The sequence below is a fragment of the Centruroides vittatus genome, unplaced genomic scaffold (assembly GCF_030686945.1).
Source record: "Centruroides vittatus isolate TY-2023 unplaced genomic scaffold, ASM3068694v2 contig_1381, whole genome shotgun sequence".
NCBI classification, from domain to species: Eukaryota; Metazoa; Arthropoda; class Arachnida; order Scorpiones; family Buthidae; genus Centruroides; species Centruroides vittatus.
In genome coordinates, this window is record NW_027120867.1 from 2040398 (window position 1) to 2054126 (window position 13729).

Consider the following 13729-nt stretch of genomic DNA (forward strand, 5'->3'; position numbering starts at 1 on the left):
GAACGCGAACACCTTCGCGTCTGGAACGTAGACGGTGGCTTCCTCACTACCCCAAAGTGATCTGTCGATTGGAGATATCCAGCATACGATGCCAACGACGTAAGTACAGTACATATATTCTCCATCTCCACCCTCGCCATTACACGTAAGCTAACACAATTAGGGGTCTCGCGTTTTGACTAGGGCCTGGCATTTTTACGTGTATATTTATTTAGTAGAGGGGGTTACCTGTTATACGTTACAACTCTGTCAATAATAGTATTAATAATACCAGGGGTGGATGTACTCGACTTCCATCGAACAGCATTTAAAAAATGCCAATTTTTTTTCTAAAAATTCTAAAAAGTTATTTAATTATAATTAAATATCTCTAATATGGGATGGCTAATTTATTTTACTGTAAATAAGGAATGTAACGGAAGCACTTGACGTAAGGTTGCGCGTTATTACTTAAATTCGTTAAAATATCAGCGAGTTTAAGAGGATAATTAATGAGTTTGAAAACATTAAAGTTTATTAATTTGTTAATTGATAAATTTATTTTTTTCACTTATTTTCTTAATAATTAATTAAGTTAAATATAGGAAGGTGTAAATAAGTCGTTGTCTGGGGTGAGTGATTTTTTTTTTTTTTTTTTTGAGTGAAAAGTCTGTCAAAACTTTCCTTCTTAGAAAATATTATTTAAATTATATTATATAAAATTCGCTGAAAAATGATTAATACGGAAACCCCTATTTAACGTTTAAGCATGGACCGGCCTAAAATTGAGGCCAGCTTACAATAGGTTTCATATTTTATGCAGCAATAAAAAATGGAGGATAACGTTAAATCGAGATGCGTTAAAACGAGGTTTCACTCAATTTTATTTTATTTAAAAAAATTATAAATTTAAGCGGAATTTATTTATTTATTTATTTATTTATTTGTTTGTTTATTTAAAAAAGTAGTGATTTTTATATTAAAATACCGTCTTTAAAATATTGATTTTTGGCACGAGAATATAAAAAAATTCAAATAAAAATCTGCTTAATAGTCATTATAATTGTTTAAATTTATTTTAAAAACTCATTTAAATTGTCATCTAAAATGAAAAATTTGTAACATTTTATTTTTATTATTTTATAAAAATAAAACATACTTAACATTACTTCAATGATATTTTACCTTAGTTTAATGATGTTCACGTTCTTATTTTTTGTACATAAATTAATTTAAATTAATTTAAATTAATGAATTTACATATTTTATAATTTTATTAGAAAAGTTAGGATAATCTTGAAAATCAATTTACTGTAGAATAGCATAGAATAAACTATGATTTACATATTTAATATATATATATATATATATATATATATATATATACTTTTCCTCTTAAAAATTTTAAAATTTTTTAAAGAATTTTTAACGAGTTTATTTAATATTTAATATATTTTATCTACCTCTAAACAGCGGCCATTTTTTTAGAAACGTAAAAACTTCATACAAATAACCTCCAAACAACGGCCAGCTCTAAACAGCGCCCTTTGGATTCTTACAAACTGAAAAGAAAACGTTCCTGGAAGAATGGCCGCTGTTAAGAGGTGGCCGTTGTTGACAGGTTCAACTGTATAACGTCGATTTATTCTATTTGTGATGTAAACTAATCACTTTATTCAATTTGAATCAACTTCTTACTTAGAATTCTCATAATTCAAAAATTTAATTAATTATCACAAGCAACAGATTTAAGCCTGAATTCATAAATCAAATTATCTTACTGTGTGGATAATTTGTATCGAATTTACTTAGTTTTATTAGAAAATTTTAGTGATTTTCAACTATAAACAATCACTTAATGCGCTAATGTTTACGAAAAGTAATTAAGCTAAAATTAATAATTCTATAACTTTTGACAACAAAATTTAATTATCGTTAAGACTTTAAAGGGGTTATCACTTTCTAAAAGATAATATGGTAATAATACTGTTTAATTCTTAAATGTAATTAATTTTAATTGGTTTGTATACATTTTGTTAAGCGATAAATGCCAATGTTTAAAACTTTTTCGCCTTAAAGTATTATTTATGGCCCGTTCATTAATTACGTGTAAGAAGAAGATCGAGGCCTTATCTACGTGGTTTCTTTTTAATTGTATTAGGACACACGCTAAACAGGCTGCAGTTTAGGGCCTCGTCTATAGCTTCAAATTGTATCATTATTTAGGACTGGAGAAGGGCCTGTTAGGTTATAACTTAGAGCCACAAGTCCAGCCTCGGTTCTTATAAGCCAGATGAGTAAACTATTAGAAAATATTTGCAGAACATTTTAATTAGTCATTTCTTTAATACCAGGGCAGTTCGTGAACCATTGTACACATAATTAAAGTAGAGGGGACTTTCTAAAAGCGCACCGTACACAGCAGTAAAAGAGGATATCAAGTGACTCCAGTATTGTAGTTTTTTTTTTCATTACTTTCCAAAAATTTTATAGTATTTTCCTTTTTAATTTAATAAAAAAAAAGTATCATTAAAACACCAGGATGACAATTATAATCACAATTTACAAGTTCAGAAGAAGCATTAAATTATAGTAAAAGTGTCTTCACAGTTTATTCCCTTTCACATTTAGTGATTGGATAATGTAGTCTAAGGAGAGCTGCGGAGGAGTCGATCATTATTTTGAGGCTCTCGTCCACCATTTTTACATATTTTTTTCGGACATTGAGGCGGAATAACCTCAAAATAACGGTCGATTTTTCTTTAGCTTTCTTAGACTATACTACGTAATGCCGAAATGTGAAAGGGGAATAAACTGTCAAGACAGTTTCATGCTTTTTCTGAACATAGCTTGCTGCCATTTTCTATTAAATTGGCTCGGTTGTATAATTGTACGGCCGAACCTTTAATAAGGACCGCTTTCAAACAACGGTCACCTCCGAATAACGGCCATTTTTTTAATGCTTCCGTCAGCGGCCGTTATTCGGTGTATTTTGATTTAAATATATTGTTAATGTTTTTGCTCTTTAGGTAATTCTTTTAAATTCATTTAATCTTAATTATCATTTAAAAAAACCCCCTTTTATGAAAGGTCGGGATGCAGCCTAATCTCGAATTAATATGGCTGTTAAACAGTAAATAAGTTGTAATTCAAATGAAAAAACATTCCAAAATACAAAAATAATCACAGCTTAATGTTTTATAGGAAAAAATAAACAGAAATTAAGTTTAATAGTGGATGGAATAAAATTTCGACCATTAAGAAAATTCGATTGTTGAGTGGACTTTTTCAAATTGGATTGAAATGTTTTCTAGTTTTAAGTTCCCATTTTTCTTTATTCTTTCTGTAAAATATATTTTTAGTTATAAAATTAGATTTTTTAGAAAATAAATAACATTTATCGTATACGAAATTTAAAGTTGTTATGAAATTTTAATTCATAGTACTGCCATCAGAGGCGCTTCTATCGAATTTATTATCGCATCCATCAGAATACAAATGAATCTATAGCCCAAATTTAGCGCAGAATGAAATTAGTATTTTTCGAAATTAAATAATTAAGAATTGTTTAAAATTTTATTTAAAATATTAATATATATTATCTATAAATTTTTATTAACGTATTTAATGTTGTTTTTAATTAAATCTAAATGTAAATACAATTAACGGAAGCGTTATAAATTGATTTTATTTTAAGATAATCCTTTTGGTGTAATTAATGCCGAGTAATATTCATAAAATTTCAAATTTTCTTAAAAGTATTCCGAGCAGAAATGACGACGTTACGAGACACGACATATAAATTTTACTGTAGCAATCCGAATTTTACTGCTGCAACTTGGGAAATGTGTTTAATTTAACAATATGCTTTCATGTTACTTTTTATTACGTATCTTATCTAAAATAAATTGGAAAGTAGTAGTAATCTGGAACATATGACCCTAAAATGTATGAGGTTATTAATATTTTGTCATTTGCAGAAGTAGCATTCGACAATAATATATCGACATAATGTTGTTTAACGTACAGTGAACTGATAAAATTTCATTGTTTCCTTCGAAAATATTAAATTTTAATCATTACGTCTCCAAATTTCTATTTCTTTAAAGAACATTTGCAAGCTTAAAATTTTAGTTCATTATCCTGCTATTAGGGGCGTTCCCGTCGCATCATTACCATATTCATCAAAGTAGCGATTAGTTTATAGCCAAATTTAGCACAAAATAATTGGAAATTTAAAAAAAATCTAATAATAAATTATCTTTCGATTGAAGAACTTGATATGTTTTTTAAATAAATAATTATAACAATATACTTAGGGTAAAAGTAATTAAAGCGCTGTCATCTTTCTTTAATTTTGAATTTTTCTTTGGTATATTAAAATTTTTTTAAATCCGGAAAACGTGTAAATAGGAAAATTGATCGAAAATTCAAGATTGGAGCTTGTGTTATAAGTTTATTAAATAAAATATGGTTGGACTTAAATAACTTTTAAGCGATGGTGAAATATTATGTAAACACATTTCTCTTTATAGTATATAAAGTCGTATATATTAAAGAATAAGTGAGGAATGTTTGGGGGAAGGAAAAGGTATTTACCAGCGATTCATTCATCAATCACTAGATAACGAAGCAAACTACATATCTCACAACATCTGATAATAGTTTTGAACAGATTAAATAATAATTATGTATTACTTATCTGTTGTTCGACATTGTTGAATACGATTAAATTTCAAAATGAAATTATCGATGCTCATTTTACTCTAAAGTAATTAATTAAAATATGATAATCTTCTATAATAACCTGCTCTGAAAAATACTTTTGTATCTAATTTATATTTTATGAAATGTATTTATTTAGACGCTTTGTTTTGTTAGTTTAACTAATTGTTTTTAAATTTCTTTCCGCTCTGTGGGCATTAAAATGGCTTTTTTTCAAGTCTATCACGGGTTCGGGTAAACCCATAATGGTGAGAGACGGGGCGCGACATATTCGTACGGACCACCCCCAAAAAATTTCTGAAGTTTTTCGGGTTTCAAGAGAGATGGTGTGGGAGGGGGCACGAGATTGACCACTCATGAAGAATTCCTGGAGAGTTGATCGCCGAATTGTATCCTGTGTTCTGCAAAGGGAACCGCCTCAGCCATCTGGCCGTCTTAATATTTTATATATTGATATTTTGTTACTTAAATTAATTCATGCGATATCATTTAACTTCGGAATATACTCGTCTTTTGTTATAATTATTATCCGTTTTTCATTGTTCCTCGATGAGCTATAACATAATCTATAACGTCCTAGACAAGCGTGGTCTAATAAAAACGTATAGGAAAGATAAGTTAGAATATAAATTTCGTATCACACGATAGTTGTCGATGTACAAAATCCAGGATTCTGAGTACAGGACCAAGACTATTTGGAAGTATCCGAGGCACCTAAAAGTGCAAGGATCTATGACGAATCTTAGATTGTTTGTATAAACAGTTTTTATAACTATATTTATAAATTTTATTGATGAATAATCAAAATTTACTGTATTTAATTTGGATAATGTTTATGTACAGTACCTCACTTTCATTCATAACTGTCTTACAAAGTGAGAATGTTTTAAAGATTTATCATGAAAAGTTTAAAACGAGTTATCTAGTTTCTTGGTATCAATAATCTTTGCGCTTGTATCGATCAGCGGATTTTCTGGAAAGAGAATACAAACACACGAGGTTTTATTATCTAAAATAGTTTTGTAAAGTTTTTGCTTCGATAACATTTTATGCACTTTTTAAAAATATATCCTTAAAAATTGTTTCAATTCATAAAAATTCGGCGAATATTTTGTTAAAAATGAAAATTTCTTGTTTCAAATTTATTGTTGTTTTGAATAATAATTTAAAATATTTTGAAAATATAACTTAGTGTTGATCTTCCAGTATTTAACAATATATTAAATAATAATTTATACTTTAATAAGAAATGGTGCAATACAATATATTCATGTGCAAATTCCTAGCAGAGATTTCAGCAAAATATATATATTTTTTTCATAGAATTGCAATATATGACAATATCTATCAAAATAACTTAATACATCAAAGAGTAATCATAGACTAACTGTAATAAGACTTTTCAAAGTCCATATTAAAGAATCGATAGGGAAGTATGTCATAAATACAACAATATTTTTCAATAGAGAAACGAATAAAAATGATTGTTAGTTATTCCTAAAGTTCTAAGCTAATATTGTATAAATCATTAGCACTATGAAATCAGGCCATACGCGCATGGTCATACTTTTTCAGCTTTCTCTTCACTTCTTTTTGATTCTGTGCCCCTAAAGTCCTTATGTCATACCCATAATAAGGACAACAGGCCCACAATAAAAACAGCATTTTTTTTCAATTCCGCCGTGGGCACTAATAGGGTCTGTTTTCATACCCACCATGGGTTCGGTCAGGCTTACAATGGAAATGGCCAGGTAGTGAAGGACGAAGCCGGACATATTCGCGACCGAACCCCTTCCAAAGAAAAATTCCTGGGATGTTTCGATCCCGGATCTTTCAGAGCGGTACTCTAAATCTCGACTATCTGTCCGTCAACGGAGGTGGCTAAGTGACGAGAAATAAGGCTCAATATATACTACCTATAAAAATTTACTGAGATTTCTATTATGGATTCGAATGTAAGCCTCCCAGAGCAGCAGACTGAAGCCTTAATCATTCGGACTTTCGACGCTTCCTAAGCTACGGTAAGTTCGGCAAACCCCCATTAAAACGATCAAGTTGGGAAGTAACGGGTCCGAAATACCTGGGCCAGAAACTCGAACTGAACTCGAACTCGGATCCTTTAGAACAACAGGCTACAGCCACTCATTCCATTAAACATTTAATTTTTATTCTGCATAGTTTCTCAGCGTATTTGTTTTTAAGTTTAACTGCTTAACGTCTAGAATTTAAAATACATTGTTTCGAAATGATATCTTTCTGATCTTACTTTTAAAAAATATTCATGATATCAGTTTCGAATTATGATATACGTTAAGTCTTAGATATAAAAGTAGCATTGTTCGCTAACGGAGTAACTGGATATCAACTGTAAATCATCGTGCTACTCTGTTAGCACGATGATTTACAGTTGATATCCAGTTACTTTATACTTATTCTTTTAATAAAGAAATATGCTTCATACCCAATTTTGAATTATTTATGCTCTGATAAAGTCACTTTTATTATCTTAAAACTTTTGTTTCGATTGAGAATGCTTAAGAGTTCTTGCTTCTTAGAACAAGACATTTGCAATTCGTTGAGGTTTAATGGATTGTATATAAATATTTTAAAGAATTTAAATGGAAATTTATATATATATATATAAATAGTCTTGATATAATATTAATCTTTCCGTGGAGAGTATTTATTATTACGACTGGTGGACGTAACATTAATTGATATTGATTGTTATTGGCTGGATAAGGTTGTCATTAGATATTATCGATATTACTTTATATTTTGCTGCCTTCTGTGGCTTTCCCGAAATACGTTCGAAGCTAACTTCTAATTACTCCCATCTGTACTCGTGTACTGTTTATTATACAGAACATTCTTATTAATATTTTTATGATTTATGCTTTTTAATTACTATTATTTAACGAACGTTACTCAAAAACTATATTATAGTTAATTGTGAAACGAATAATTTCATTAAAATTATCAGTTTTATTCATTCAAACAAAAACTTATTAATAATATTGCTTTGTATAGTTATGATTGTTCGAACTTTTTATAATCCATGTAATAAGACCGTCAGATGATCGAGGAGTCTGAGAGATCCGAGATCGAATCCGAATGAGCAACTTTCCAGGAATTTTTATCATAGGTCTGCTCCGGTTGTGTCAAGCTCATCTCTTATTACCCAGTCGATGCCATTGTGAGCCCGGCCGAACCTACGATAGTATTTTTGTTTTTCGACTTTCTCCACCTTGTGGGCTTAAGGCAGCTTTTTTAGCGAGCCCGTTACGGGTTCGACCAGGCCCACAATGAAGCGGCCGGGTGACGAGGTACGGGTCCTGACATATCCCAAAGTATTCTTGGGGTTTTCCGACCCATCCCAGGTCCCCAGAATGATAGGCTGCTACTTTAACCGCTCGGCCATCTGACCGTTAACACTAAGGAGTATGGAAAAAATGCCATTTAATTCCCCAGGGCAAAGAAAGTTTAAAATGAAAAGAATTCCGCGTAATAAAAGTACAGTGGTGCTTCGTATAACGTACGCCTCGAATAACGGACGCTGCGAACAACGGACTTTCTGTTTGGCCGTTACGTGACTCGAGCAACGGAGTGGCTGCGAACAACGGACTTTCCGGCATAATTGGAGACTGCTCCACGGGTGTGTTCTTTAATAGCGGTCGCTCTGCATCTCCGCTACTACGGGAGTGCGCTGCTGTTTGTAGGCATTTAGGAACGACGGTGAAAGAAAGATGGCGGCGCCCGCACTATCGATAGTATCGTGATGGAGGAATCTATAATTCTAAAATATGAGCTTTAAAAGGAAAAGAAGAGTCCCAATTGTAAAATTTAACCATAAAATGGATTATTTGTTAAAAGAGCATTCAAAATAGCCTCGAAAAAAAAATTCGTAAAGACACTTACATCACCGCCTGCGCTAACTCGCGCTTTCACAATTTCTAAATTCTCATTCATAAAACCTCATAATGGGCCCGGAAACGAAACTATCTGAGCCATGGAGGGCGCCGTGTTGCTTTCCACCGAAAACTACTGCTACAAGCGGCCGTTTTTGCCGTTCGACGGCGCGCACTCCCACCGGAATTTAGGAACGCGTTCCGCAGGAATTTTTAAACGGATGTGGCTCGCGCAGAGTTACGCGGAGGAATAAAAGAACGCACCCCATGTTCATTTTTTTATGCTGCGGAACGAATTAGATGTTTTAACATGTATTTCTATGGGAAAATGCGTTTCGTATAACGGACGTTTCACTTAACGGACGTGCACCTGGAACGGATGAAGTACGTTATATGAGGCACCACTGTACTATAATAATCACAGATTGGTAATTCTTTTTCATTGTGCCGTATAACATTTATGATAAACCCGGATTCGAATCCTATTCAGAACCTTTAATTTATTATAGATAAATTGATCGGAATGTCAAGTCCAGTTTCTTCATCCAAATAATTTTGTCCATTACAAATGGCTACAGTGATTTGGCCATTCATAATGAGCACAACTGACATGTGCCATGCAATCTACAGTATATATTGTTCTAGTATCATGCGTTACAAACTCAAATCAAAACTTTGGAATAAGAAAATTTAACTAATTAAATATTAAATTATTCTTTCCTTATTAATTCTTCGTTGATGATAAACACTATCTTATTTTTCTGTGTAAAATTGCAGCAAAATAACGTTTATAAAGAACAGGCTGTACTTTATTTATTTACTAACAGGAGAAATTTAAAAATTGATTTATAGCCAAGAAAAAATATAATAAAAATCAATAACAAACAATATTAAATAACTTACAAAAATAGTTTTTACTGAAAGTATCGACAGATAAATTCAAGATTAAATGAAAGAATATATTGAACTCAATTTGTGAGAGCGTGAAAATAATGATTTCATGAAAACATTTAAAACATTTTTTGAACAGAATTGTAGAAATTATAAAAATTTCTTTGGCCTATCTCATCTACGATCAGATTTTCTATTATTTATGATATCGTAACAGACGTCGATAGATTGAAAACTGTCTCTTGTTACGACGTACAGAACAATACCATTTCGAATGAAGTCTGTTCTGAAGCTATCTACAGCAATCTCAAGTAAAAATTTACGTTAAAATTATTAAGAAAGCTTTTAAATGAAAAAATACTACCAGAATTATATATACAGTATTAATAATCTGATAATCTGAAAAAGACCTGTTCTGGAGATGATTATAGTAAAAACCATCCGGCATCCACAGGAAAGAAACAAATTTTAAAAATTCCAATTTTAATGACAATTTCATCTACGGATATTCTTTTATATATTAACTATTATTATTATTCCTTACAGCGGCGATTCTTGACCTATTTTGCTCTCGCGCATCACTCGAAGATGAAGTTAATGTTTACATCATTCATCCTTCCGTAAATTAGAATTTTATCCAGTACCATAGCAATCTCTCTTGTCTCGTAGAAAATTTTTTGCAATTTCCTTCAATAAAAATGCTGGAGAGGCATCTCACATCTCCGCTGTATCCCCTTTGCACCCCTCCTGGAAAGGATTGGATTGATGTAATAAGGTAACACAACACGTGGGTGATCTGCCACGAGGGTTGACTCCCGGGAGGACTTTCCGTAGGAAATTGGCCTCTATATAGGTGTTTGACACCTATATAGAGGTGCAAACTCGCGACAAACTACTAGCGACCACTGGTAGGCTCCCGTAGAGGCACACCCTGTATATTATAAATCATTATTTTGCAGTAATTTACATTCGGAGGAATTTTTATAAATATTTCAAAAAATACATTGAAAACTGGAATTTTTTCTATTATTTTCTATATAGTTTTAAGATATTTATATTATTTATTTCAAGAAACATATGTTATCCAACAAATTTATTGAAATGCTTGCCTTGTTTACATATCGATAAACGAAACCAAGATACAAAAATATTTAATATAGGATAAATTTCAAACGTAAGATTACATTCTGAATAACCTACTTTTTTAAAACAGAAAATCGAGATATATATCGATTGAAATTCTTTAAAAAATTCAAAATAAATCATTTATTTAGTGAGATTATTAGCCTAATTTAAGTGGTTTGAAATTTCATAAACTATTGAATTTATATCGTTTGAGGTTTTGAATTTATTTTGAGCGACAAAAACATAGAATTTATTTGGTTCTTAATGCTAAAAACTGTTGCATCCGTACCTCTTGTACTTTTAGAAATTCCTGTTTAAATATAAAAATGATTGGGTTGGATTGATAGGATAAGGCGAGGCAACACGAGGCAACCTGCCAAAGAAAACGCCTTTTGGAAGAACTTTCTGTTAGGAATCGGTTCCTATTTAGGTATTAATTAAACCTGGAAAACTTCACGCGGCCAGTCTATTCGTGGGTGTGAACCCACAACCAACTTTCAGAGTTCAGTAGATTTTCCCACTCGACCATTGGTGAACATCAAAAAATGATTGGATCCTGGCTGTTTGAAATGAAAAAATCAATAGTTTATAATCCCAATTGTTTTTTAATGGCTAAAAACTATTGAATCTAATTTACTTTCAACGTATAAACTGTTAAATTTATATTTTAAAATAGATTAATGTTGTTTGCAACAATACGAACCATTTGATCTAACTTTCTAACAGACATTTATATTATTCATAATAATACAAACTACAGAATCTATGTTAAAAAGTTGGATTCGTGTTGTTTATAACAATATAAATTATTAGATTCATTTTTTAACTTAGATTCATGTTACGTACATTGACAAAGGGAGTTATGCCACTAGATAGAATTGTCAGATTACTTTAAAACTCGGAATACAACTCTGTTTCAGACAGTTATGTAAGCGATTACAGATATAGTCCGATTGCATGCCAGATAGTACCATAAAGTCACTGCTTCGATTTCCTATGAAAAGTCTTTCAGCGGCTCACTGTTGTCATAATTTACGTGTAAGTTTTCTGATGTTTGAGGTCTTCGAACGCCAAGCCTGTCTTTACGACATAGTCAAAGACATTACGCACATCTGAGCGTTTTAATATTTTTACTGACGAGCGGCACACTGCCCCCACTGTTGGCGTGCCGATCTGAGGGGCTACTTCGCATAAAAGTCGATCATTCTAGTAGTGGTGAGAAGGACATTTATGGCGCAGTGATACGTGGCATCTTCGTGTGTTGCCCTTTATAGAAGGGCTACAAACTATCATTTTCCAGCGAAGTAGCTTTCGGCCACCCACAGCGAGGGTTTCCTAGGAATACCTCTAACGTTGCACACTTTCTTGACCTCTCTGGTCTCCAGATTTTGTGAATCCAGATGTAACGCCAGTTTTGGCCATCTACGAATGTAAGCATCTGAAGTGTCATTTGAAAAATCTGCAGGGTAGCATATGGTTCCTGTATACCTCCGTGATAATATTGCACATTTATCCCAGGCAAGATGAGGTCTTACAAGGTATTAAACATCGTTTTAAATTGTACTGTTGTTCTGTAGAATTGTCCCGTTAAATAATATTGTAATCACTTAGCATCGTATTCGTGACGTTCACACTAATAGTTTTATTCCGTTCCAATGTCTCCTTCAGAGTACGCAACTTTATTATCAATGAGTGTATTTATAATAACAAAACTGTTAAATTTACGTTAAAAAATAAGATTTATGTAGTTTATAACTATTAAATACAAGTCATATTGAACACCAAAATAATTACGTGAAAGTTATTTTGAAATGTCATCTTATTGCTTCTATTTTTAACCATTTTCTTAGTTTGTTAATAATTTTCATTGATTTTCTCGTAAGAAACAATTAAATACAAATTATTTTAATGTAACATTTATTTATTTTTTATTTTTAATACAGGTTTATACTTAAATAAATAATTTTATATTAAACTCATATAATTTTTTGTAAATCAATGAGATTTTTATTAACTTAAAAGAGATGTTTTTGATAGAAAGATTCTTTGTATAAGGTTGATAATGGTGAATGAAAGGTATACATTATCATTTATTGGTAGTCAGCAAAACTGTATGGTTTGAACGTGATTGTTGCTCGATTTAAATCAAAGATTAGCATAAGTACAATCAATTGATTTATTGAATCAAGATTTAATCTTTTTTCTAGAGTCATTCTTTGGCTCCTTCCTATCGATAGATTAGAAAATAATGCGACTATGATAACGCGCCGAGAAACATTAAAATTTGCGTAATGAATTATTATTTCAGTTGCCTTCTTGGGTTGCAATTTGAAAAAATTGAAGACCTATAAATTTCGACTGTCTGTCCGTCCGTTTGTCTTTTCTTAATCTCGAGAACGGAGTTAGATATGTGATCAGGGCCTAGAACCCCTGATTTCCGGACTTTTTCCTCGGACTTTTTCCTCGTTTGAACCCGCTCTATTCGGCCAGATGAAACCCGCCTCTCGTTTTCCTGGTTTTCTTGATTTTTTTCTTTATTTACTTAAGTAGAAGAAAAAGGTTTAAATGTGTCAAACTCACTTATACACATGCATATACACAATATCCAGGAGTTCATTCTTCATCCACAGTGGTATAGGGGTGAATGCATATTTGCACGTTCTAATACGGGTCCTGCCTCATTTCGGTTCTAAGATACCGTATCTAATTTTACACATTTAAATGAGTTCGAGTTTTATTATACGAGTAATTAAGGTTATCCCAAGATAAGGAAGAAAATTACTTATAGGGAATTTGCCAAATATCAATATATTCAAAGACAGATATATATTTTTCCATTTTTTTCGTTATGTGGGCACTAAGAGAGAGTGTTTTTCCCTTGTTCGTCATTCTATTCAACAGGTTCAGAACGGAAGCAGCCAGGAAAAGTGCCCATCCCACACTCATAAAAACTTATAAGCTAACTCGGATTCCAACCTGGATCTTTCAGGAGAGCAGACTCACTTTGCATTGCCAAAAAACTCTTTAAAATACTCAAAATTTCATAATTTCAGTACTAAAACACAGCGTTTCTCATTATTGTTATTATTTTTAATTACAAT

At 31.6% G+C, this 13729-nt stretch overlaps 1 protein-coding gene across 1 annotated transcript in view; it reads left to right on the forward strand.

Moving 5' to 3' along the window:
* The window catches only part of LOC136990926 (arrestin homolog), a 64741-nt gene continuing 51012 nt past the window's right edge, over window positions 1-13729 (forward strand). Inside the window, exon 1 of the mRNA XM_067289398.1 lies at window positions 1-99. Within this exon, the coding sequence (XP_067145499.1) occupies window positions 89-99 (11 nt within the window). The 5' untranslated portion in view covers window positions 1-88. The remainder of the gene's footprint in view (window positions 100-13729) is intronic.